Source organism: Podarcis filfolensis (genome assembly GCF_964270895.1).
Source record: "Podarcis filfolensis genome assembly, chromosome: 3".
Classification (NCBI taxonomy): Eukaryota; Metazoa; Chordata; class Lepidosauria; order Squamata; family Lacertidae; genus Podarcis; species Podarcis filfolensis.
Window position 1 is genome coordinate 43,563,369 of NC_139606.1, and position 25,437 is coordinate 43,588,805.

Below are 25,437 nucleotides of genomic sequence, written 5' to 3' on the forward strand. Positions count from 1 at the left end.
GTCCTAGCTCAGGCATAGAAATAAATGGGATGTAAAAGTTGCAGCCATTGATGGGCAAGCTGAAATCATTGCTTGATAAATGTAAATTTTGTAAGTCAATTCTTTTTAGTATCAGCTCATCCAGTTAGTATAGGAAACGGTGAAATAACTAAGGGTGCGGTCCTCTGCCCACTTACTTGGCCTTTGACAGTGGTCATGTTTTTGTGACCTACTTGAAATTGCAAACAAATGTGATGTCTGTCTCCTGTTTCCCCACACTCCATATTAATGGTTGGCTTAATTTTGCTTTAAAGTTGTATTACCTTTGCTCTTGTAACCTGCTTTATGATGAAGGACGGGTAAGAAATCTAATAAACAAATAATAAATACCTGTAAGTGTGCATAAGCTTGCAGCCTTAAAAGTTATAAGCACTATTTCTGGGCGAGGAGCTTGCAAACCTACCAGGTTAGAAATTAATACAGGGATGATTGCCTGGGAAGGTTATTGTGTCTTGTTGTGTTTGCATGCCCTAGTGGGTACGAACATTTGTGGTTTAGCCAGATCCAGTTATAAGATTATGCTCTTTTTTAAGTGGAGATTTTATATTCCTATTACCACTGTTGCTACAACATTTTGGTGGCACATTATAACGTGTAAAGATGCTGTGCAACCTTTATATTGTTTGTCTGGTTCTGAACAGCTGTTTGGGGAATTTTAGCAATATGTGGTTTTATATGGAGACTGTTTTGCTGGATGCTCAGCCATTATGGCTTTAGGCAGATGGAGTACTTCCTTTTGTTTCCCAGCCTAAGTTCCTATTTCCTCCTACTCTAAAAGGTACCAGTTTGTCTCATCAATAATATGAAGGCAGGCCATTAAATTTCAAGAATAATTTGCATCAAGGATTGCATGATAACAACAACGATAATGAGGACAATGTATTTAGCCGATACATGAGATATTCTGGGCCACTTCTGCAACCCAAGTATCAGGAGAGGGCTCCCTTCAAATGATGCACTTTATCAAGAGAGAAAATCATAAACAGGGAAGCAGATGGAGAAGGAGGAGGAAAAAGAGCTTTGTGAGATTGACCCATCAGCAGCAGACAAAATTATGCCAAAGACAAAAGCTAGTGGTCAGTTTAACAGTTTTTTCTTGCAAAGGGTATTTCATACACACAGATGCCCCAGGGGGGCACTTCAGCTTCATATTTCAGTTATAAATATTTTGCTATTTCCTCATGCTCTACAGTGGTTCATTGTCTAAAGAAACAAAATAAAATGTCAGCCCTAGAGATAGACGACATATTTCCAAGGAATTTGCCCAATCATTTCACATTCAGCAGTAAGGAGCAAGTGTTAAGCAGAGGCCAGCTGATTTAGAGTCTAAGATTAGATACCACAAGCAACTATTTAAAAACCTCTCATAATCAGCAAGATTTGGACAGATTGTAAATGAGCAAGAACAGCGCATGAATGTGAAAGCTGCTTCCCCCCCTTCCTTTTGCAGTAGAATCAGGGGTGTGTGTTCATATAGATATGGAGAAGGCTAAGGATCCTCGCCTGCTTGGTTGTTAGAGGAAGCTCTAGAAATCTCTGACATATGGTAATGGATAAAGGCCTTCCATCTGTGAAATGATGCTATTTAGTACCTTCAGCTTCCACTTAGAGGAACTCAAGCTTGAAGACTGAAAATTCTTGTCTGAATTAAGTATTGGATCAGCAACTTACCTCTGTGGCATCAGGTGCAGTCCCTGATCTGTGTATAGATGGCGAGGATGATGTGGCCTCTGATAATTCAAATTCAGTATGCACCTGCCTGGTTTGAAGCAAGGCCTTCTAAGCATGGGTGCTGCTCGTTTTTGTTTAGGTGCTTTTAAATGGTTTTCAGTGCTCTTTTCAATAGGGTTGCTTATTTAAGTATAATTTTTAATATGTATGCTTTGAGCTGTATCTGCTTTAGCTTATGTGGTGAGCCACCTTGGGCCCTGCACTGGGAGAGAGGTGGGATGTCAAGAAATAAATAGTAGATTCATTGGGGCTTATTTTGAGGGGGACATGCTTTGGATTGGGCTGCCATTTTACTTTTCTTCCTCTCTTCTTGTGGTGAAGCCATTTGCCCCACTAATTTTTCTCCAGTGAAGCTAGTGCCTTGAAGGAGAATGGGCATGTTTCTCTGAGGCAGACCTTCATGTACCGTATTTCTTGTTGCATACATGACCACCACCACCACCCCCGCTACTTTTCTTCCAGCAGGGTTTACCTTTTGCTATAGGAGCGCAGCTTTGGAGAGAAGAACTTGGGGGATGGATCCAAACACACATGACCCAACCATGCACCCTTCTGGTGATTTAATTCCTATCCACACATAGGAATGGAGAACCTGTGGCTGTCCAGATCCTGTTGGACCAGCAGTCCCACCATCCCTGACCATTGGCCATGCTTGCTGGGGCTGATGAGAGTTGGAGGCCAACCACACATGGAGGGTCACTGTTTCTCCATCCCTGCCCACTTTATATCTGATTGTTGAAGTCCTGCACTTAAAGGCACTACCATCACATGTGGTTTGGCCCTTTGATTTAGGAGAGGATGCCTCTTCGCCACTTTGGATTTCCAGCAGCTAATTGTTTTGAGTTCGACGTGAAAATTATTGTGGATTAGATTACATGGCCTGAGTTGCAGAAATGTTGATTGCATTGCTTCTGTGGCTTCTGCTGCCGGTGATATGTTTGATAGGATTAGGGTGCTCATTTCCCTCTGCATATTTCATTTGCAAAACACATTTGTTTTATGGATTAAGACAATTTTCTGTGCGCTTCCATTATTGCTAATGCAGATTCAGTAATGCTCTTCATCCCCACCCCAGCCCCTAAGATTAAAAATAAGTTGTGTTTCCAGAGTCCCTGTTTTTCTTTATGGCACTAGTAAGCAGAAAGTGTCTTTGATGGCTTTACAGCTTGTCTCTTCATGTGTCAGATGGCATTTTCATTTATTTTCAGATGACAGGGTGTTGTTTTTCTTCGGAATTATTTCCTTCATTTCGTCTGTCCTAGTATATCCTTGTAAGAATGTAGGAATTGTGCGGCACAGAAAGCTGCCTTCCTTCAGGTTCAAATCATAATCCATCTAGTGCAAGTATGGGGAACCTTTGGTTCTCCAGATGTTGCTGAATTACAGTTCCCACCATCCCTGGCAACCATGCAAACTGGAGCTGATGGGAGTTGTAGTTCCATAATATCTGGGAGGCCAAAGGTTCCTCACCAATGTTTTCTACTCTGCCTGGAAGTGGCTCTCCAAGGTCTCAGGCTAAAAGTCTTTCATCTGCTACTTGTTCCTTTTAATAAGAGATGTGTGTTAAAACCTGAGACCTTCTGGATGCAAAGCACATGATCTACACTGAGCTATGCTCAGTTGTCTTATCATTTTCCCACCCCCCACCCCAGTCCAGCATGACCAGTGCCATAAGTTGCCAACAAATTAACTTACAAATACACGTGAATATTCAGTGCTGATGCCCAAGTGGCAGATTGCCACAAGGGTTACTGCAGAATCCACAAGATCAAAGAGGACAGAGTTGCAATTTTTGAATATTATGTATATTCTCCTGTACAAAACACTCTCAGCCCAGAAATATGTGTGTAGTACATATGTCAGGAAAAAAATAGCTGGCTCACTATCTTCTTGCTTAACATTTTATTTTTGACATTTCCTGCATCTGCCATTGCACATTCTCTCTCACTTGGAAGATATAATGCAGCAAGCTTGTAAAATATCATTTCCTCATATGACTGGTCAGTGAATTTTAAAACTTTGCTTTAATATGGCATTTTAGAATATTGCTTTAATTCATGCCAACATCAAGGCCCTATTCCACGGTAATATTTTGCCTTATAGGGTAGCTATTGAAGTGCTCAGACTATGCTACTTGCTCAAAGGCAGCCGTGTCAACTGATAATCTGATTTGTGGGCCAGTCCATTTCATAGGATTGTCCTCCAACGAATTACATAAATGACCTGTCCTGATTAAACATGTTAATATGGCTCAGGAGGCACAATTTGCAAATCAAATACTAGGTCCTTGTTGGACAGATGTTGTAACAAGCTTTCTTGCTACTGTATGTTGCTATCTTCCTTCATCATTTGCATTTAGTCCTAGATATCATGGGTATTCGGGAGACTCCACAAAAAAGGTAATTTGAAGAAGGCCAATGCTTTTCCACCAAAAACTTTGTATAAGCTGATAATGACTAACCAGAGCCATTAAGCCTCTACTAATTGCTGAACAGAGCTCTCATGCAAGGACCTGGCTATGCTATTAAACTACAGCATATAGAACACAATTGGGGGTCCGCACAACCCACCAGGGGGTCTGTGGTGCCATTCACATAACAAAACTACCATAGAGATACCAGAATTTTCAAAAGTAGGGGTCCATGACTTGGCTTTTGAAAAATAGGGGGTCTACTGTACTTAACCAATTGGGAACCCCTGAAGTATAGCATACCACTTAAGCATTCTAAGCAGTGTATCTCCCCTGCTGCTGGCATGTGTCTCTATGGATTCAATGTATTTATTACTGTGTTGCAGTTTCCCCAAGTCAAGCAGGAGATGCTTATGGACTAGCTAGAGTTCTTGGCCAAAGAGACCTTTGCCTGATACTGCATTTTAGTGTCGAAAAGCCATTTGTTCTTATTTTGGGACATGTTTCTTCTATTGCTCTCGCTGAGGGATGGGGGGGGGGGAGGCTTTCTCATGCACATTATAATTAACTTGCCTATATACATAATCCTTCCATTTTCCAAGGTGGAGGAACCTTCGTAACTCAGTCAGTAGAGCGTGAGACTCTTAAATCTCAGGGTTGTGGGTTTGAGCCCCATGTTGGACAAAAGATTTCTGCATTGGACTAGATGATCCTCATGGTCCTTGCCAACTCTACAATTATGTATTAACATACAAGTCTGAAAGTCAACAGTCAAAAAAGCTTTTCAAACTAAGTAAGGTTGCTGCAAACATTCCCGTGATGAATGCCACTAAAGTAGCAACAGGTTTCCAACCAGTTATCTCAGATCTGCAACAGCAGCAGCCCAAGATCGTGTTGTATTGTGCAAGATTTTGTGTAATTAAGCCAATTGCACAGCGCAGGGAAGCAATATCAAGCTGGTTAGCAATTGAGTTGGAACTATGATGAGCTGTAATTATACTGGCTGGATAGAAAATAGCTAGCTGGCCTTTGCTTTGAATGGAGAATGTGATGAGTACCACTTAGACCAGATGGAAACACAATGGATCGCTCATCTTTGTGTCTTTCAGTTGGGAACCATGCACAATTAAGCCAAGTCTCTGTGCCTTTAAAATAAGATAAATGTGCAATAATGCTCAGATCCAGACTTAACATGAGGAGTAATTAGCATTTTGACAATCCTAGCCATGAGAAAACTGTGTGCCTGATTCGTAGATTTGTCCTATAAGCACACAGTCTTAGTTTAGGGGAAGTTGAAATAGCTATAGAAAAAACAAAAAGGGTTTACACATCCCTAAAACCAGGAGAAGGGCAGAAAGTCTTGCTTTGTTTTTCTTAATGATATTGTTATCTTGCCTCCATGATACCACAAGATACCCTAAAGAAATGCTGGTGGAATGAGAATTCAGAAATCTGGGCAGGCGTTTAAAAATCTGTGAGGTTTGAAAAATGTTATGGAAGTAGAAAAATTAGACATGAGATCTAAAAAGGAATCTCCCGGGGACACCACATGACAATTTCATAGTTTCAGATTCAAATAAACATAATTTTACTTTGAATAAATAACAGTTTAATTACACTGAAGAAATAAAATATGGTATGGTAGTAATACATTGGTAATATTACAGAAGTACTATTCCGCTATAGGTAGTTTAATGGTAGAAGCTACTTTTAATGACAGTCTTACCAGTACACTTGTGTACAAAGTAATATACAAGTTGCCAACAGAAACATTGCAGCAGTTGCAAGGATGTTACCAGCTCAAACAAACATCTAACAATACAATATACTTCAAAGTGAAAAGTAATAATGTTAGATTTACAGACATTAAAAGAGATAGGCTCTCCACTCGGAAACAATAAAAATAAAAAGCTACAGAAATCCAATTTTGCAATTTCATATTATCACAAGGAAAGACTTTCCTTTCTCCGACATTGCATCCCTGGAACATTTTGAGATGTCACAGCAACTTAATTGTTCTATTCTACAAGTACAGACTTGATTATTATTATTCTTTTAGGCCACTGCTTGTATAGCTGACATTTTAAATGTTTTTAATTTTATTTACATACATTCAACCCTATATCACCACAAGAAAGGATTTATTTATGATACAAGAGGCATTTTAATCAGTGCAAGAAAAAGAAATCCATAAGTGATTGCACGGCATTGAGGAGGTAATATACAAATATACATCAAGACTGCTGAGAATCTAATATGCACATAATACAAATGGTCTCTGGTACAGATATACACAACATTTAAAGTTAATAAATACATAGAACTGTTAAACCACAGAGCTACTCATTTCATGAGAGTGGGTATGTGAGTAGTGAAACAGTGTGAAGATAAGCTGCCAGGCTATTCCCAAGGGAATGTGAACAATTGAAAATGGCATTATCTGCAGCAAGGGTGGGAATCTATGACCCTTTCAAATCCTGCTGTACAACAGATCCCATCATCTCTGACCACTGGGCATGATGGCCAGGACTGAAAGGACTCCAACAGCAGCTGGGAGGCTGTAGGTTCCTCATCACTGATCTAAAGGAAGCTTTATTTTCAAAATAAGCTTTCCTCAATGACAAAAACTGCCTGTCCATGCTGCCTAAGAATAGGGCAATTGCTTTAGTGGCTCAGACTAAAACCCATGGAGTCTATTGCTCTGTCTCCAGCAAGAGACCAGCTAGATGTCTCTAGAAGTTACAAGCAGGGCTTAACAGGTGTTGGTCATCCCTGTTGCTTGTGCTGAGCATCTGGTTGGCTGAGATTACGCATATTCAAAATTGGTTGATCTATTTAGGCCAGGTGGGAACCAGTGGCTCCAACAGATGTTGTTGGCCGTGCTGGCTAGGGCCAATTCCTACCCTTGATTTAGGCAGTGGTGAGCTGTGAAAATTGCAGCCGGTGACCAAGACGAGCAGGGGTGTCATGCTTTGGGTACCTGCTGAAGGCATTTGAGGGAAGGGGTAGCTTGCACAGCACCATGCAGGTGGCTGCTGGCGAATGGCCAGCAGTGCCAGGCACAGCTATGAGTCAATGTCATCAGTGGCACTTCTAACCATGTGGAGTTCCTCCACATGGCTCCGCTGCCTCCACCAGACACACCATGCAAAAGCTGCAGGGCTCCTTCCCTTCCTGGTTACCATTCAGAGGTGGCACCCATCTACTGCTTTCTGGTTGTTGCTGAATTTAGGTATCTATAGCGAAATGAAACCTCTGTGCCAAGGGTCACAGGTATTGTATCTCCCCAAACAGGATTAGGAAAAACACCACCATCACCTGCGATGATTCTTCATGTACATAAGTACTTCCAGACATAGACGTGGAGGCATGCATGTACAGAAGCAGCCTGCACTGGAATAGAATCCTCTTTGCATAAGAGCTCTGTGTACACCCTGGAATGTGCACAGAACTCTGACCATTCCATCGGCAATGCTTGCTTTTCTCAGCCTAGAAAGATACTTTAAAGTGCGTCCCCAAAAGGACGTACTGGCCACAATATGCTTTAAGGGTCCCAGATAACAGTGATGCAGAATCATTTTAAAAACACTCGCCATAATAAAAGGTGTCGCACCAGTCCCCAGAAGTGACAGAAGTGTCTATACATACTTTTAGTTCCAATAAATAGAAATAATAATGTGTTGGTTGGGAGAGGGTGGCATTTGACTAGCTTGTTTCCTGGCACCCACTGGGAGGGATCAGAGTTGAGTTTATACCTTCCCTTGGCTGAATGAACTTTCCTTCCCTAAGCAGCTTCCCAGCCTTAAGAACTACTATTCTAAAACATGGCTTAAGTGCAGCTAATTTATGCAGCGTATCTAGCAGCAGTTGCATTTTTGCGCTCATTTTGTAGGGACATCACCACCAGCTCGGTTGAAAAATGTTGTTAGGACAATACACACAGCTAGAAGCACTTTTCTTTAAACTCACATATGGGAATGAAATATACTGATGAATACATACTATTTCACAGAATGTTGTTTCTTATTATATCAAGAAGCACCATGTTTAGTGCCAAGACAGCCCCTTTGTCCCGTAGTTTGTTTTTTTAATTACATAGAAGTTAAGATCTTGTACATAAACAGAAACCCATACAGTGTGCATTAAAACCACAAGAATAGTTTCAAAAATGGCTCTTAAAGTTATCTTTTTTTCTTCTCCTCTGGGTTTTCTTTCCTCCCAAACTGTTTCAGATTGAAGATGTATTGTCAAAGGAAGAAAGTAGTTACAAACTACAGCCCATCATAGACCCAGCACCTGCACACCGAAGAATCCCTACAGCACAGGAGCCTATTTTATCTCCCCCTTCAGTATGTACACACAAGCAATTGAATGGGCTATGCTATTATGGGGGAGGGCCCTCACATTCTTTAACCAATCAGAAAGACAAGGTGCTGTATGGGGATATGGAGAGATAGCACAAGTCTCCAGTTCCACAGAAAGGCCTGCCACATGGGACTGCTTGAATGTACATGCTGCAGGGGAGGGGAAAATGAGGCTTATGCCCCAGAGAAACCTCTGATCATGTGCTGCATCCATGGTGGCCTGCACTGAGCTCAGAATATTCAGTAAACATTATCTGGAGGTACCCAAGTAGTTACCAGAATTATCTTTTCATTTCCTGTTTTTTAAATAGAGGACGATAAAAGTTTTCCACCGCTACTGAAAGTTACACACCCTGATCAAGTGTGCTATTTCAAGTGTGTGTGTGGGAAGTTTCAATGCACATATGGAGGATGCTTGCTTGCAAGGACTTGCGAATTTGCTTCAGTGGAGGGGGCAGCTCTGCAAATGAAATAAGTAACAAATGCACAGCTGCCCTCTTGGCAGAAGTCGTGGCATATCCCTCTTGTGCATGTCTTGAAGCAAACCAGAAATAATCCAGTCCCTTTTGATTGCCAAGCTACACCTCTCAGGAACATGCGTAGAATAGAACAGATCTGTTCTACACCAAGTCCAACATTTTGTACAGTATTTTGACATAGTTATGAACAAATAAGGTTTGCATTTTTATCATCATCATCTTGCCTTTTAGCAACTTGCCTGGTGGTTTTGGCAAGCTGTTCCCCTGGATGGAACTGTTTTATTGCACAGGGCCCAGAAGCTCTTTCTGATATTTTGAATTACCACGCCTCCATTGAATTGCATTGACTGTTTTGATGAATTTGTTACTTCTGGTTTGCTACTCTGTTTGATATTATAATGATTACAATGCTTGTTGCTTTTTAACGCTACTGCGATTATTGTGAGCTGTTTTGAGCTCAACACTGTTGCTGGAGAAGAATGCAAACATCAAATCAAATAGAATTCGTTCTGTAGGTGACCACCTAACTTACAATGCTGAACCAATGAACATGTTAAAACCTCCACCGCTGTGGCCCCTAGATTGTCCAGAAAGGACTGTGGCACTTCAGATGAAAAAGCTTGCCCACTCCATAGAGGTGGCAGAGCCATTTCTGGTGTAACACTTTCATTTCTGGAAAAGAACTAGTGTGAGCAGTGGTAAAATGTCAAGCACTTCACTCAGGAATGATAGCTCTCTTCTTTGCTAGATCCCCTTTAGTCATAGAACTTAAAAGCAGCATGCCACAAACTAGTATCTCTCTCCCTGTTCTATAGTCCTGTGCTTCCTTCTTTCTAATAGATTGGGGCTTCCAAGAATCACTGAGCCACCGCAGGCTAGGAATTCCCTACTGTACAATGTTACTAAAGAACTCCCAAGCTGTGAGTGAGGAGGTGTTTCCTTGCTTTCATTGCTAGATGCTCCTGAAACTTGTTCTTGTACCTCTTTCCCCATCTTACATCGAAATCATACTGATATCTAGTATAGGCAGGCTTTCCCCATATACTCTCTTTCCGAAAGGAGCCGTATTCTAGTAAAACTCTTCAGATGTGGAGCAGGGAGGAAGAAGACTAGAGATGGAGAAGTTTTTCATATCAGAACTGCTCTTTGATAACTTGCTCAGCTCCCAACCCTGAATAGGGTTGCCTTTCCTCTCTTGAGCATCAAAGGATCAACTTGTATGGTTTCTAAAAGCAAACGATTTGCCCTAGTCAGCTTCCAAAGTCATGTTACTCGGGATCTTTAGTTCTCGGCAGGCTACATTCTAGCTACAGCTTCAGTTTCACTTTACATTCTGCTAGACGATGGCATTAAGTTTGCATGTTCCTGGTTTTTAATTATTTCAGTGTCTATTTTATCTACTGTTGACTGGCCCCCACAGCTCTTCGTGATCTGCCTTCACGCAGATGTGTGACAGCACTAGATTCACACAATGCTGTCCATCTGGTGCTTGGAACGCAAGCTACAAGTTGCAGCCCAGCAACTGGAAACCCACCCCCAATCCTCGGTGCAAGATGCAAGGATCTAAAAAAGAAAACTACCCACGTTTGGTTCCCCACACACACTCATAGGACCTGATCAAAAAGAGGAATCTTAATATAGCAGTCTGCTTCTTTGTTTGAGCTGCCTTTGCTGGATCAGAGTAACCTTCTTTTAGCAACAGGAGGCCAACTATCTTACTATAAATGTGATTTAAGGTTGCTACCTTTCAGATGGTTGGCATTTCAATTTTTGTCTCCTGCATTCTTAGTTCTGGCAAAAAAAGAAGAAGCTACAAATGTGCAGCATCGAATTTGAGAGGGTTCTTAATTTTGTTGCAGTGGGGGCTTGATTCTGACACGAGTGGATGACTGTTTTAAATTTCCTTACATTTGTTCACAGAGACACTCGGCTTCCTCCAATCATTCCTGTCATTATTGTGGCATTATTCTGCCATCTTAATCAGGCTGCCAGCTACATATATTAAAATACTTCTCTTCGGTTATCATATTGGGTTGTTGTTTTCAGTATGATTTTACAAGTGTGCTCAATAGATCCTGCAAGCTCATTGCTGATTGGTTGGAAGAACTCACTTTTAGAAACAGAATTCATGTGCAAAGAATGCAGTAAGGAGTACAGAGAAAACATTTGGTCACAGTTTCTTATCTTAGTAATATTAATGTAACCACGGTTATTTAGAATACGTACACGATACACACAGCTACATAGATATTAATTAATTATATATACACATTCATTTTTTTAATCTAATACTAACACTTTATCCTCTTGTTACTGAAGACTGATGTTTTGGCATTTCAGGTTTGAAATCTATTTAAACCTGGGACATAGGAACGAAACACATTTTCAAGTATACGTCACAGTGATTGAACTTTGTACATGGAACCGAACACATGTTGTCTTCGCAAATCCAATGCCAGCAACAGACCAATGCAAAAGCAGTTGCCTATTAAAGACATCACTGCCTAATAACTTTCTTTTGGGTCATGTTGGCATTCACACAATTTCCAATAAAAAGCCAACAGTCTTATAGACAAAAGATGGCATTTTTTTGAGGGGGGGGGGAGACACACAGATCTTTTTCAGTCTGAGCCAGTGTATTTTTCCTTTTCCCCCAAAGGTATTCTATGTTCCTTTGTTTCTGTTATTTCCATATTTACACGTTTGTTTGTTTGTTTTAAAAAAACTTAATAGGGATTTCAAATGTGAGCAGAAGAAATGCAAAGCCTTTCCTTTTAAGTTCACTAAAAACCACTAAGAATGTAAAAATTTCAAAATACCTTATAGGAATTCTTCAAAATACAGGAAGTATTTTCATGGTGTGGGGGGTGGGGAGGGGTTACATCACCACATACTTTACATTACATCCACACAAGTCTACCTAATCACTTTGGTTAGACAAATATCAGTAACATACAGTAAAACATCATACATCTCACAAGACATGGTACAAAATTTCCTACAATCCAGTACTGCCGCTTTGGGTGTGGGGGAGGATGAAAACCTACTTACAGACAATTAACATAGTTCACACTAGAAAAAAACAAAAACCTATGATTACAAAATTTACTTTCTAATTAAACTGTTGTATGTTTCAATTTTCAATAAGCTTCCTAAAGTGTGTATATCTTGCTCACTGATTAATGTGATTTTTTTTGTATACTATAATAGCCATTATTAGTAAATTAGCATTTTGCCAATGGAAAAAAATCTGTTTTTAAAAACTTCAGTTGACTTCTTATTTGTAGAACTCAAAAGAGGGGGCTACGGCTCAAGACTCATAAAAACAGTCACTTAGAAATGATAAACTTAAAAAAAATGGTTACATTGGAGGAAACAAGCCATGAATTTCTCTTGCTTTCTCTTAATCTGTTCTCTTATGGTGTCGAGAGGTCTTTGTTTTACAGTGCCTCTGCAGTTGTGTCTGAGGAGACAGACATGGTCACTTTGGCAATCTTAACTGTGTTTTTAATACACCTTTCAGCAGCCTTGTGGACATTACCTGGGTTGTTAGCATGTCTGTGCTGGCAGTCAGACTCCAAGCTGTTATCAAGAGGCTGTGCAGTCCCATTGCAAGGTGGAAACATGCTCCTGAAAGCATGTCTCAGGTCCTTGCTCCTGAGAGCATAGATGATGGGATTCACGGTGGAGTTCAGCAGGCAGAGCATGCTGCAGAAGGCAAAGATAGTCTTCACGAGCTTGTTCATCTTCCCAAAGACATCATAGAGCATAATTGCAAGTAGAGGACCCCAGCAGATGATCAAAACCACAAGAATGAGGACCAAGGTTTTGGCCAACCTAATGTCCATACGTGTTTGTTCCGGCCTAGTAATCTGATGCACTTTACCATCCTCTGAAGTATGTATTATTATGCTCTTCTGAGTGCCGCGCTGGAGCATCCTAACAGCATGACTATGAGCCTTCCACAGTATGTACATATAGGCATACACAATAAAAAGCAAGAGTACAGTGGTGACCCCAATCCAGAACAACAGATAGTTCTCGTCTATTAGAGGAAATATATCTGAACAAACAGAATTGAGCATTTTGCAGTTCCAGCCCAGCAGAGGAAGGACAGCTATTACAATAGCTATGGTCCACATCACGCAGAATGCTACAACAGCCTTCGATCTGGTGACAATCCTCTTATAAGATAAGGGCCTGTGTATAGATATATACCTGTCTATTGCGGTGAGGAAAAGGCTGCCCACCGAGGCAGTGAACGAGGCTGTAACTCCACCCAGTTTGAACAGGAACACATTAGGGCTGTCTTTCCGATGGAAAACATGGAAGTCAACAAAACTGTAGACGAAGATTACACTGCCCAGGAGATCAGCTACGGCCAGGCTGCTGATGAAATGGTAGGAAGGCCTGCAGCGAAGGCTTCGGGACTGCAGGATGACAATCAAGACCAGAAGGTTTTCCAGAACAGTGAAGGTGCCCAGAGTAAGGGACAGTACTGCAATGGCCAGCTGTTGGCTAGGGTTCAGAATCATAAAGCACTCCATATCCATGAAGTTATCCCCACATTGTATATTATCCTCATTATCCTTGAAGGTGGTCAAGGTCTTGTTGTAAAAATCTGTAAGGTTGATCTGATCCTGTGGGTGCCCACCCAGGATGGCATCTTCTCCTGCAGTCATTTTTGGTCGGAAATCGCCTCGGAAAGAAGACAGAGGGAATTTCTGTGGATAGTATCCTAACTTGGAAGCCATGTCACTTTTGAAATCTTCGTACTGGATATCGCTGGAACCCATGTATAGAAGATCTGTCGTAATTGTTCTGAAGGTCGTATCTGCGAGGCCATCTAGGACTGACTTCATAACCCCAGGTGTCAGTTATGCAGGCTTGTGGGGGGGAAAGACAGGAAAAGGCAGCAATCCTAGTAGAGAGGGAAGAAGACCAAACTTAATTAGCTATATGCAAACTATGCAAATTATAGGAAAAGGGCAAAAAGTATTGTAAACAGCTTAGCTGACTAACATCCAACAATACTGCAAAGCTTATTTTACCTAATGGTGGATCTGTCTCATATTTTACATCAAGTGCACATTCATTCAGATGTAGAATGTCTAGACTGCTGGGCATGGTTATGCAATGCAATGACTGAAGGTAGAGCACGAGAAGTATTAGAGAATATATTAATTTTTATTAAATTATTATAGCTAGTTCTGCTGGATACATTTTCTAAATGGAACTTTGACGAGAGCCCCCTCAATTCCTTCATCCAAATCGATTAGACAGGGAAGTGGTATGCGAGCATGCACACCTCCAAAAATCTTGTCCAAATCCTTAAGCCACAACCAAATAAATTATCCAACAAACCAGGACTAGGTATCTGCAAGCCAGATTGCAGAAGTGGTAACATCAGATCAAGGAGGATGTTAGCATTTTTATCCTTAAAATGCTTAGTGAATTAATCACAGCAGATCACGGAGAGTTCTGTTGTATCACAATGCTGGCCAAGTTGGAAAAGGCCCAAATCACAGGGAAGAGCTCTACTGTGCAGTGTTGGGCATACATGACGATGGTAGAGAAGTATTGGGTAGGCTCACTAATGAGTGATTAATTGTGTTCAATCACTTACTCTAGCTACACCCTAGAATAAATGTGAATCACCTATGATTGGTCCACAACTTTTGATACTATTGATAGCAATGTTCTGATGCCTTATTTAGAATAGCTATAGCCCTCAAAGGACTTCAATGGTTCTATTTCATTCTTTCAGGCAAAAATCCCCAGAGGGTAGACTTGGCACATGCTTGCTGGGCATCTTGGGAGACATTTGTTCATAGTTCCACGGTGGGTAAACACTGACATGTATACTGTGCGATTTATAGCCAATGAATGAGATCATCCAGAACTTTGGAATGACATGTCACCAATACACTTGTTACAGTTGGGTCTCTACTATTCCAAACATCCAAGACCAGTTAAGCACATGAGGTCCTGCAGGCAGGGGCGGCCTGTCCTGTTTTGCTGCCTGTTATTGTTGTTGCTGTTGCTCAGGTGCTCTAAGGTGTTCTCACTCAGCCCAGCTCCAATATGGGGAATGAGCTGTGTGGGAGAAAGGTATTCAGAAGTGCCCCAAAACAGTGAAATGACACAAGGGAGGGGTTAGGTTTCACTCCCCTCTTCCACATGTCCATATTTACATTAACAGTAGACCTTTTGCACCAGCTCTATAGCAAATGGAGCGGAACAATGATTTAATCATTTTTTATCCCACCTTCTCTCCCAAAGGAGCCCAGGACAGCAAACAACAAAAGAGGAAAACAAAACAATTTTTTTAAAAAATAAATGAATGAATAAAAATTCTTAGCAGTCACATATTGTTATAGCTAATAATTTCACAGTTTCCAGAAAGAGTGATCAAAATGCCTGGAAAGTTTAAAAAATTCCTCCTGGATGTTAATAATGAGGATGACATATGTACCTCTAGGGCCGGGGGTGGTGGAGATGTATTGAAAAAAATGGAGAACTATACTGAGAAGGCCCAGCTATGGGTCAGAACCAAGTGGTCTGTGCCCAGCAGTGGCATACCAACTGGGCCTCCCCAGCAATCATAGGGCCTGAGATTGTTTATACTGAGGGAGGTACTTTTTGAGGTACTTGGCTCCCAAGGTGTTTAGGGTTTAGTAAGCTAGTACTAACACCTTGAATTGGACAGGAAGCCCAATCAAACCAACAAGGTACATTCTGATTTACCTGCAGCTTCCAGACCATCTCCAAGGGCAGCCCCATGTGCAAGTGCCTAACTGTAGTTCAGTCCTGGCACCATTCTTAAAAGATCTAGTGAGAAAGGGTGTTTGGTCACAGAACATGGCAAAGAAGACAGGCCAGCCAAGATGGGGGAGATCCTTTATTGGATCTCATGACACCTTAATTTTTACTGGAAAACATCCATGGGGGACTCCATGTTTTATGAAAACAGTGTGGAAAGGGGTGGAACTAACCACCATATCGTGTTCCCATGTAATCTGATGCTGCTATTAGTCCTGCGGCAGAACACATACACTTCATGGGGTAATTTAAATGGGGAAAGTAGTATCAGGGTAAGGTTAACCTCCCTTTCCCTTTACTGTCTCTGCTTGCTCTCATTTGGGATTATCCTTTGGATGCATTTAGGCAAAAATGAAAATGTTAGGAAATCCAATTACAAATGTCCTATGTCTTGTCAAATTTGAGAGGCAAGAACACAGTCTTCTACTTTATCGTCCCAAGGTTTAGGAACTGTCACCCCATTGATGTACTTGTGACTCTTCGCCTGCTTTTCGGGTGGAGGCAAGTAAGACTCATTTGCTCTAACAAGCATTTTTTATTGTATTGCGTTGTGGTTCTACTGTTTTAAATTGGTATTTTATGGTTGTTGTAAATGTCATTGTAATTTTAACTCTCATTTTTACTGTGGTTTTATTGATGTTTTATGTTTGGACTATGAGCTGCCTTCAGCAAATTGTTTAAAACAAGATAAAAAAAATTTAAATAAATAAACATCAAAGCAACAAAACATGGATTAATATTATTGGGGGGGGGGACGGGGAGCTGAGAAGAACAGAAGCAAATTACTTGTGCTTCATTTCCAGATACAGTAATTTGCGATGCGCTCCATAGATCTGCCAGTAAACAAAATAGGGAATTTGCCTTTAATTGCCAAGAGTATATATAAAAATAGCTAATCCATTCAATGTCATGGGCTGGATGCACAGGAGTGGTGGGAGGCACCAGCTGGGGTGATAGCCTGTAGCTTATTCGAATCAATATGTGGAAGTCTGGTAGCAGATACCCCTTAGTCTGTTTTTGCCTGTGTTCTTGGGTCACCTTTGCTCATTTCCTCAATCTTCCTTCTCCTTAACGTACACTTTCCTTGGATTCCTCTTTCTCTGTCAGTCCTTACTCTACCTACCAAAGTCTCTGGGCTTTCTTACACTTCATACAGCTAACTCCTTTCTCTGGATCCTGTGTAATGTCTTAATCCCAACAAAACTGGCAACTTCCCTTCCCTTTGCTGCAGTGCAAATTTTATGACAGATATTTGTCAGGGTAAGGTACTATTTATTTATTATTATTTATTACATTTGTATACCGCCCTACACCTGTCAATCTCAGGGCAGTTGGAGTGGGAAAACATTTTCAGCCCAAGGGCAGCATTTCCTCAAGGGCAACATTCTGGGGAGGCGGGGTAAGGCAAAAGTGGGTGGGGCCTGAGCCAAAATGTGGGTGGAGCAAAGGTTGTGCTTCTTACCCTTTGCATGGTAGGCTATATTCCAGCTGTACACGCACCTCTTTAAACGTCCTCTAGGCAAGCAAGGAGCATTAACATAGTTCAAGGACACATACCAACCATGCAAAAGTACTTGAGGAAGAGTCAGATCAGAGCCAGGAAGGGGTGTGGCCTGGAGAGAGGGGTGTGGCCTGAGGAGGAAACGGAGGAGGCGTGGCTTGTGGAGAATTCCGGGAGCCAGAAGGGCTACATTCCGCCTCCAGGCCCAAAGCTCCCTAGCCCCATAAGGAGGTTGTGGACTCTCCTTCCTTGGAAGTTTTTAAGCAGAGGTTGGCTGGCCCTCTGTCATGGGTACTTTAGTTGAGATTCCTGCATTGCAGAGGGTTGGACTAGATGACCCTCAGGCTCCCTTCCAACTCTACAATTCTATAATTCTAAGGCATGGGGGGGGGGAAAGATTGTGTGGGTCCTAAAGCAATATGGACATACATTTGGAAGATGCAAATGGAATAGTACCACCTGTCATTTTGACAGAAAGTTATTTTAAAATCTATACAACATGACAGTGGATTCAACGGAGAATAAAGAAAAATCAGGGTAGAAAACAGTAAGTGTTGCTAATGATGAGCAGGGAAGTCCTGCATATGACTTAGTGCTGGCTCAGCAAATCTTGGTTCATAATTAAGTCTTCCAAAATATAGAGATGGAAGCGTCTCAGAAATACTGTTATGGATAGACTCTGCTAAGATGGACACTTCAGCTGGTTATCACTCTGTATTTTTATTATGCTGTTGCTAACTGCATTTTGTATTATTCCAATTGTTTGTATTTTAATTCAATTGATGAGAAAGCACTTTTTACAGCTTTGTTTCTTGAGAAGCTAGAATGTTCACAAACATGCCATGTCATCACAGGAGCTCAGCCATTTGGTGCTGGAGCATTCATCACTACAAGAACAAAGTAACATATTTTTTTCAAAAAAAGCTCTGTACCATTGGTGTCCTTGCATAAAGTGCCAGGGGCTTTTGATCCAGTAGACGGTATCTTCTAATGGAGGAGGCGACGCCATTTTTGCCGATTCTGCCTCCTAGCAACAGCACTAGGCATGTCAATTGGATTCTACCCAAAGTCTGCTTTTTATGACACAAAATCCTGATAATGTGAACGGAAGCAGAAATAAACCCTTTTTAAACCTAAGTAAACTTTTAAAAGAGCAGATTTAAAATATGTGAGACTGAATTTGGAATCAATGTAGCATTTATCCACATATGTTCGTGACAGATTATACAGGTGATCAAACTTAATTCCCTGACTGCTATAATTTATAGCCATTCTTGAAGCAAAATGTATCAATATTTCATGTAGTGCAGAAATGCTAGAAAACAAATAGTTTTCTGGTGACTTAAACTGCCACACAGTTAAAAACAAAAAGCAAAAATAACCTCACTCATTTATAATACAGGCAGAGTGTTGTACATAATGTTTCAATTAACCATTTAAAAATTTATAGAAGTGACTTTACTTAAATATGTTTATTTCTATAACACAAGGGATTGCTATTTAAATCATTCAGTAGCAGACAGTTAGGAAAGTGTTTTTTAAACATTTTTCAATTTTTCATGAAGCCTAAGTATTCAGTGATAAGCTGCAGTGAGTATGATTTGTTAGTCTACTCAGAATAAATACCTCTTTCCCCACCTTTGAAGCACAAGAGTGTGTGAGATCGTATGTTTATTGAAAATGCTAATAAGACACTCTTATGTTTTAACAAACGTTCAGCAAAGTACTACTCTGTATGCATATGCTTTGCCAGAACCATAGTTAATGGGATCATGAAAAGCAAATCCCACCCTGCATTTCAATTCCCCCCCACACCCGTGCATTTAGATTTTTACAGTAATTTCCAAGTTATTGTATTTGCAGACAGAAATTCATTTGCAAGTACCAGGGAGTTCATTAGAACAGAGTTTAGACTTTGGAGGATGCTGCTGACATTAATTTTGTTTTGTTTGCTGTTGGGACTATCATAATTGCAAATCACTAGCAATGTGTATAAATGCACCTATTAAAATAGGAGGGAAAGTTTATTAAAGCCGGATCAAAACAAATTATACAATGAATTTGGGGGTTTGTTATTAATATAAATTAGGTACATATGCCTTTAAACTATGATATGTGAAGAATATAAGACCAACCCATTACTGGACTTGGGGATCCTTCAAAATACTTTTTAAAAAATAAATCATTTCTTAGTGCTTTCTTCATGCAAGCATACTCAAGTGCTAGTAGCGCTTCATCCTATCTCAAACTTGATGACAACAAGAAGGGGGCATCAAGGGGAAACCTGACATTTGTCACTTCAAACAAACAAACAACAAGCATAGCCTTCAAATAATTAAAGAAATAAAATAAACAAAGGGGGTTACATCCAGAAGTTCTCCTCTCTGAGCAGAATACCCTTTTTCCAACAAAGAAAAGATACTTACACAATAAAAAGGGAAATGAAATCTAGCAGGCATTGTGTATCTCTTGCCCAAGTCTACTTAGCGATACAAGCTTCCACCATTTGCGCTCAACAATGCCTTTCACTAGCTCTTGGGCAAAGGTTTGCAGAACAGCTTCAGCGCCAGAATTTCTTCTGCTTGCACATTTCTGGATCCAGCCCAAGCCTTACAAAATGGTGAGCCTTTGCTGTTGAGATGGGAAGCTTATGTTGACAGCTTTTTTGAAAAAAAGGATGCCTGAACTCTTAAGCATTTTGACCAGTACAGCATTGAAAAGTGCTCCAAACTCTAAAGCAGAGAGAGACAGAAAACTTAAAATGTGAGATTAGAAGAAATGAAAGATTTGGGGGGGGGGGGGGTGCATGGAAAAGTGAGAGTGTGATATGCAACTTTAAAAAATGTAACACTGTCAGCATTCTTACTTCTATGTGTGGAGAGGAAGAGTGCAGTAGACGGACAGAACAATGTGAACTAAAATGTATGCAAAACAGAAATTTTCATGATTGCCTTAAACACCACAGTTGTTATCAATAGTAAGCTGCATGGCTGCCCAAATAGCATTGGCTGGGAGAGGCTCAGAGGTAGGTTAAGGCAGCATGACCAGTTCAGTGCTGCTGAAATGTGAAAGACTGAAGTCCTCCCCTGGAGAGGCTAAAGGGTCCTGTGTAGATCAATCAAGGCTTGTTCCTGCATGCCTCACATCCTGCAAACTTCCAAACGTTGAAATGGATCTCTCCCGCACTTCACAAAATCAGCCCTCAAGTTAACTATCATGTGGTTGTGCAGGAAGATTCTCTTGGGTACTCTGTAAATAATTTGTGAACAATTCAAATTTGATGATCCCTGGCCAAATTTAATGATCTCTGGAGCCACTTCCCAATGCAGGGTGTAGTCATCCTGGCCTATTCATTTGGAGATCAGGAACAGGCTGTAGATTCAGCCCTCCAGTTTTCCTTGCCATCTCTTAAGTGCAGATTCCCTTCTTTCCTCAGCCCTATTCAGATGGACAAATCTAGAAATGCAACATGCCAGCAGAGTGTGGATGACTGTAGACTATACTGTATTTATGTTTAGAGATCAACATTTACAGCTAACTTGATAAACGGAGGTGAAGAGTTGAAAATATTTATCAAATGCCTATATTTACATGGTTGTTTAATGCACATGTATATTATCTAATTAATCTTTGACCTGCTATTAATTTATTAGTCTAATTACTTGGAAATTAGAAGACTGTATTACCGGTAATCTGGGGGAGGTAGTTTCAGATGGACTGTGTTTGCATTTAGATGAGGGAGGTGAGGAGTTTGTTCCTCCCTTTCTTTTTTAAAGCATCAGGACACCAACCAGGTCGCTGCTCCCTTTGAAAACAGGAGCTAGAATGCCCCATGGGAACAATTCTAAATAATGACAAAGTATAAAGTGCCTGAATTACTGACAGGCAGCTTTTGAAGGCACAGAAAAGCATTTTCATGAAAAGAAAACACCTGTAGCAGGTGTTGCTTTGTGTACCATATCTGCTGGGTTTCTTTAGGAGCTGACAACCATTTTGGTCTAGCGGTTACATTTTTAATTTTGAGACCACCATGGAGGGGGTGTGGCATAATATAAAATTAGAGAGACAACCACCCCTGGTAATCTTATGCCCAACATGGGAAGTCAGCTTTTTCCTGTGTGGGCTGACACAGAAGACAATTATTTTGTAAACCACCTGGTAATCATTGGATGAAGGGCAGAATAGACATTTCATAAATAATAATAACTCAGTGTGAGTTCTCTTATCCAGGAGTAGCTTGGGTGTCTCTTATCATCCTATAGTGGACGATAGCAATGTTTTATGGATGGGTTTCCCCCCTCTTTTATGGTCTTATTTTCTAAATTATGCCAAAAAGGCTGAATAAATTAAATGAGTAAAATTGTGGTAGAATGTGTGGCTTAAAAGAATCACCCATATGTGCTCTCTGCCACCTAAAACTCAGTGTCACTACCTAAGAATACTGGGTTTTTTGCACCAAGTTTTCCTATCATTACCTTTTAGCATTTAGTATATATTGGTGGCTTACCCACTTACCTGGGAGTAAGCCCCATTAAACTCAGTTGGACTTACTTTTGAGTGTGCACACATAAGATTGCACTCTTAAGTGCTTGGTCATGTCTTTCTTACCTTTTTCTGGTATGAACACCCACAGGCAATGGCATAATTCATCAGATGTATTATTTAAATATGGTACCATTATATATTATTTAGTGCGTTTTTGTTCTGCCCTTCATTCAAAGAGTTCAAGGCAGGATGCCTGTCCCTTAAAGATCTCCAGTGTTATTCTTCCATAATCTAGTGTCAAGTCTTTCTTTTTCAAAGAGAATCAAGCAGAGAAACTTTTCCTGAATATAGGCTTGCAACTGAAGATAACAATTCATGTATCTAAAGGGAATTGTACCCAACAAAAGTCTAAATAAGCTGTAATAAAATTTGCCATGAGTCACTTTGCTGTTATAGACCTATAAAATCAACTAGATAATCTGGGGAAATTTTACTTATGGTACCTAACTCTACAAAGCATCACAGAATGGATATGGGCTTTTTCACGATTATCCCTGCAGTGACTCATAAGATTAAACACTGTTATTACTTATTTTCTGCATTTCTTTTTCACATGGGGAAAGTATAGAGCATTTGGACACACACACACACACACACACCCCGTGTGTGTTATGTGGGGGGGGTGTGTGTGTGTGTGTACAAACTCATTCAAAATACTAGGGTCTTATTTAAATCTCTTACAACTGCTTATAGTACTGGGGAATGAAGGCTTAGTCAAAAACTGGAGGTTTTCTGATTTAGAAACTGTTCTGTCTTGAAGTTTTGTCTTCACTTATAGACCTGTCCTTTCACATCACATTTGACACTGTTAAATGTGACCTTAGAAAGTCTGGTGCAAAACAATTACAAGCAACAAGCATGCACTTAAAAGTTGAAGTGGTGTAGCAATAAAACTGCTAGCACATTTGCAAAGCTAAGCAGGGTCTGGTATGGTTTCAAATTGGATGAGAGAACGTGTGTTGAGATTCCTGCATTACACGGGGTTGGACTAGATTATGGGTAGGCAAACTAAGGCCCGGGGGCTGGATCTGGCCCAATCGCCTTCTAAATCCGGCCCACAGATGGTCCAAGAATCAGTGTGTTTTTACATGAGTTGAATGTGTCCTTTTATTTAAAATGCATCTCTGGGTTATCTGTGGGGCCTGCCTGGTGTTTTTACATGAGTAGAATGTGTGCTTTTATTTAAAATGCATCTCTGGGTTATTGTGGGGCATAGGAATTTGTTAATCCCCCCCCCCAAAAAATATAGTCCGGCCCCCCACAAGGTCTGAGGGACAGTGGACCAGCCCCCTGCTGAAAAAGTTTGCTGACCCCTAGACCAGATGATCCTTGTGGTCCCTTACAACTCCACAATTCTGTATCAGCTCTGTGTAAGGATAGAACACTGGTCCTGAGGTTGTGCACTCTGATGCTCCCAGAGAGCATGGTTGAAGTTAATAGTGGGATTATGGGAATAGAAATGCCCACCCACACAAAGTTAATCAAAGTAAGACTGCCTAAGAATGCCCTAATATTAGTCACAAAACATCTGTTTATTATTATTGGGGTGGGGGGAACTCTTTCAACAAAATTTAAAGCAGTGGTGAAGTCTCAAGCTTCAGCTATTTGCTTTATCTCTGACTAAAAAAGTTTGACTGACATTTTAAAAGTTGCTAACATATTTGTTGTACAAATTTACTGAGCACCAAAGTTGGTAGAAGTGAGTTCCACAGATTTTGTGCTGATGCAAACAAAGAAACAAAAAATATTCCAGGCAAAAATGAAGCAGGCCCGTTTTTTTCCAGCAAAAGTAAATAAATGTATATAAATGTAAAAAAAACTCACCACGTTTGTAGAAGCTGCACTGAGACCATTAAAAAAAACCTCTCTGCTATAGCTGTATATTTTAAAATAAAAAGGTGGGGTTTTACTGGCTTTAAAACTGAAAAAAGGTTTTTTATTATTATTTAGTACATGTATATCAGGAACGTCCAACTCCCAAGAGACTGTGATCTACTCACAGAATAAAAAACTAGCAGTGATCTACCCCTTTTTTGGGTGGGGGGTTCAGGTCAAAGTTATTGAGCATTTTTTAGGGAGGAAGGTCAAAGTTGTTGACCTTTTCGGGGGGGGGGGTTCATGTCAAAGTTGTCAATCAGGAAACAAATGACCTCACAGCGAAAACTATGTCTTCCGTTCTAGCGATCATGCGCGAATGGAGGATGGGCTGAGGGGGTGGGGCCGGGTCCTTTTTTCCCATGCAAAGGAAAAATCGACCACGATCGACCAACACCTCCCAGGAATCGACCAGTTGATTGCGGTCGACCAGTTGGACATCCCTGCTGTATATCTTGGAAGTCTTGATGGTGTACTTGTTGAGTTCCATAATGGAAGACAAGTGGGGTGTAAATGTACTAAAGAATAATACTTTTTAAAAACTCAGGTACCAAATATCTGAAGACTAGTGATATCAGTATGTTAGTATGAATCTCAGTGCTACATAGTCTGTTCCATAATGTGGATTTGTCTGTTCAGATCGAGGGCAACACAGTTGATGGGGAGAAGCAAGTAGAAAGGATCCCCCCCCCAATTAAATCAAAATGTTGATGGCTATCTAATGAGAACTGATAAAGTAAAAAGACAGCACCTGGCTAGACAGAATTTAGTCCAACAGTTGTAGTAAGGTTTAGAGGTATGAAAGCCTGGGGGAAACCCAGAAAAGAATAATGGGGCAATGGCTTTTCTCCCGTTTTTGCTTTTTTCCCTTTTTTTAAAAAAAATGTTTATTAATAAAAAAATGTCTAAAGCAAAGCGTAAATATATCTATGTCCTCAAAATGATTTTAAAAACTTTTTAACAGAAAGTATGTATAGTATCAGGTCATTACAATTCCTGAACATTGGGGACAAGCAAGTCCTGAGTTGTACACTAAGAGTACAACTTCTAAATTCTGGAGCAAGATGCATTTCTTCCTCTTGCAGGGCACTGCCATTGTCACAAGAGAAGGAAGGATTCCGTGCTTGTGGTCTTCCTCTTGTTGGCATAGCTGGTGGATCTGTTTCTCTCTTTTTGACTAGGCCTTAAAGGACTGGGAGACAGTACAAAGCAATTAATTTTGTTGCCATCTACTTCATGCTGCTGTAAATCTGTTGGATGCAAGATTCAAAAGCAGAAATGTAAGTGATCATAGCACTATTTCTGCATTTGACTGGATTACAAAACAAGCAGCACGCTTAGGGCTTGATGCTGGAAAGGGACTTTCAAATGTTGCAGACTGCAGAACATCCTCAAGTATTTGGCCAAGGAATGTAGTCTGAGATTCTGCCAAGCATATTCGTCCTGCAACATGGCGGCAAGGCCTTTGCACAACACAGCCTCCCAAATCTCCTTGCTTCTTACCTACTTTAGGTTCCTCCATCTTCTTCTGCATTATGTTAAAGAAAATGATCTATGTTTGGAAATACTAACACTAAATCAAAAAATAAACAAAAATGTGAAAAGGTAGGAAACTTTTTGAAATTGGGCAAACCTTCAGTTTTCAGTAATTCATGATAAATATGATGACAG

General features: G+C 40.6%; 1 protein-coding gene across 2 annotated transcripts in view; it reads right to left on the reverse strand.

The window, feature by feature from the left end:
- Positions 1-5,867: 5,867 nt before the first annotated feature.
- CNR1 (cannabinoid receptor 1) overlaps positions 5,868-25,437 on the reverse strand; it is a 29,137-nt gene continuing 9,567 nt past the window's right edge. The window contains exons 1-2 of one of the 2 annotated variants that reach the window (XM_083608404.1): positions 18,279-18,421; positions 5,868-13,944 (exon numbers count right to left, since the gene is read on the reverse strand). In XM_083608404.1, coding sequence (XP_083464530.1) covers positions 12,464-13,885 — 1,422 coding nt within the window. In that variant the 5' untranslated portion in view covers positions 13,886-13,944; positions 18,279-18,421 and the 3' untranslated portion in view covers positions 5,868-12,463. Of the gene's footprint in view, positions 13,945-18,278; positions 18,422-25,437 lie in introns of those variants that run through there. The other variant, XM_083608403.1, reaches the window with a different exon arrangement.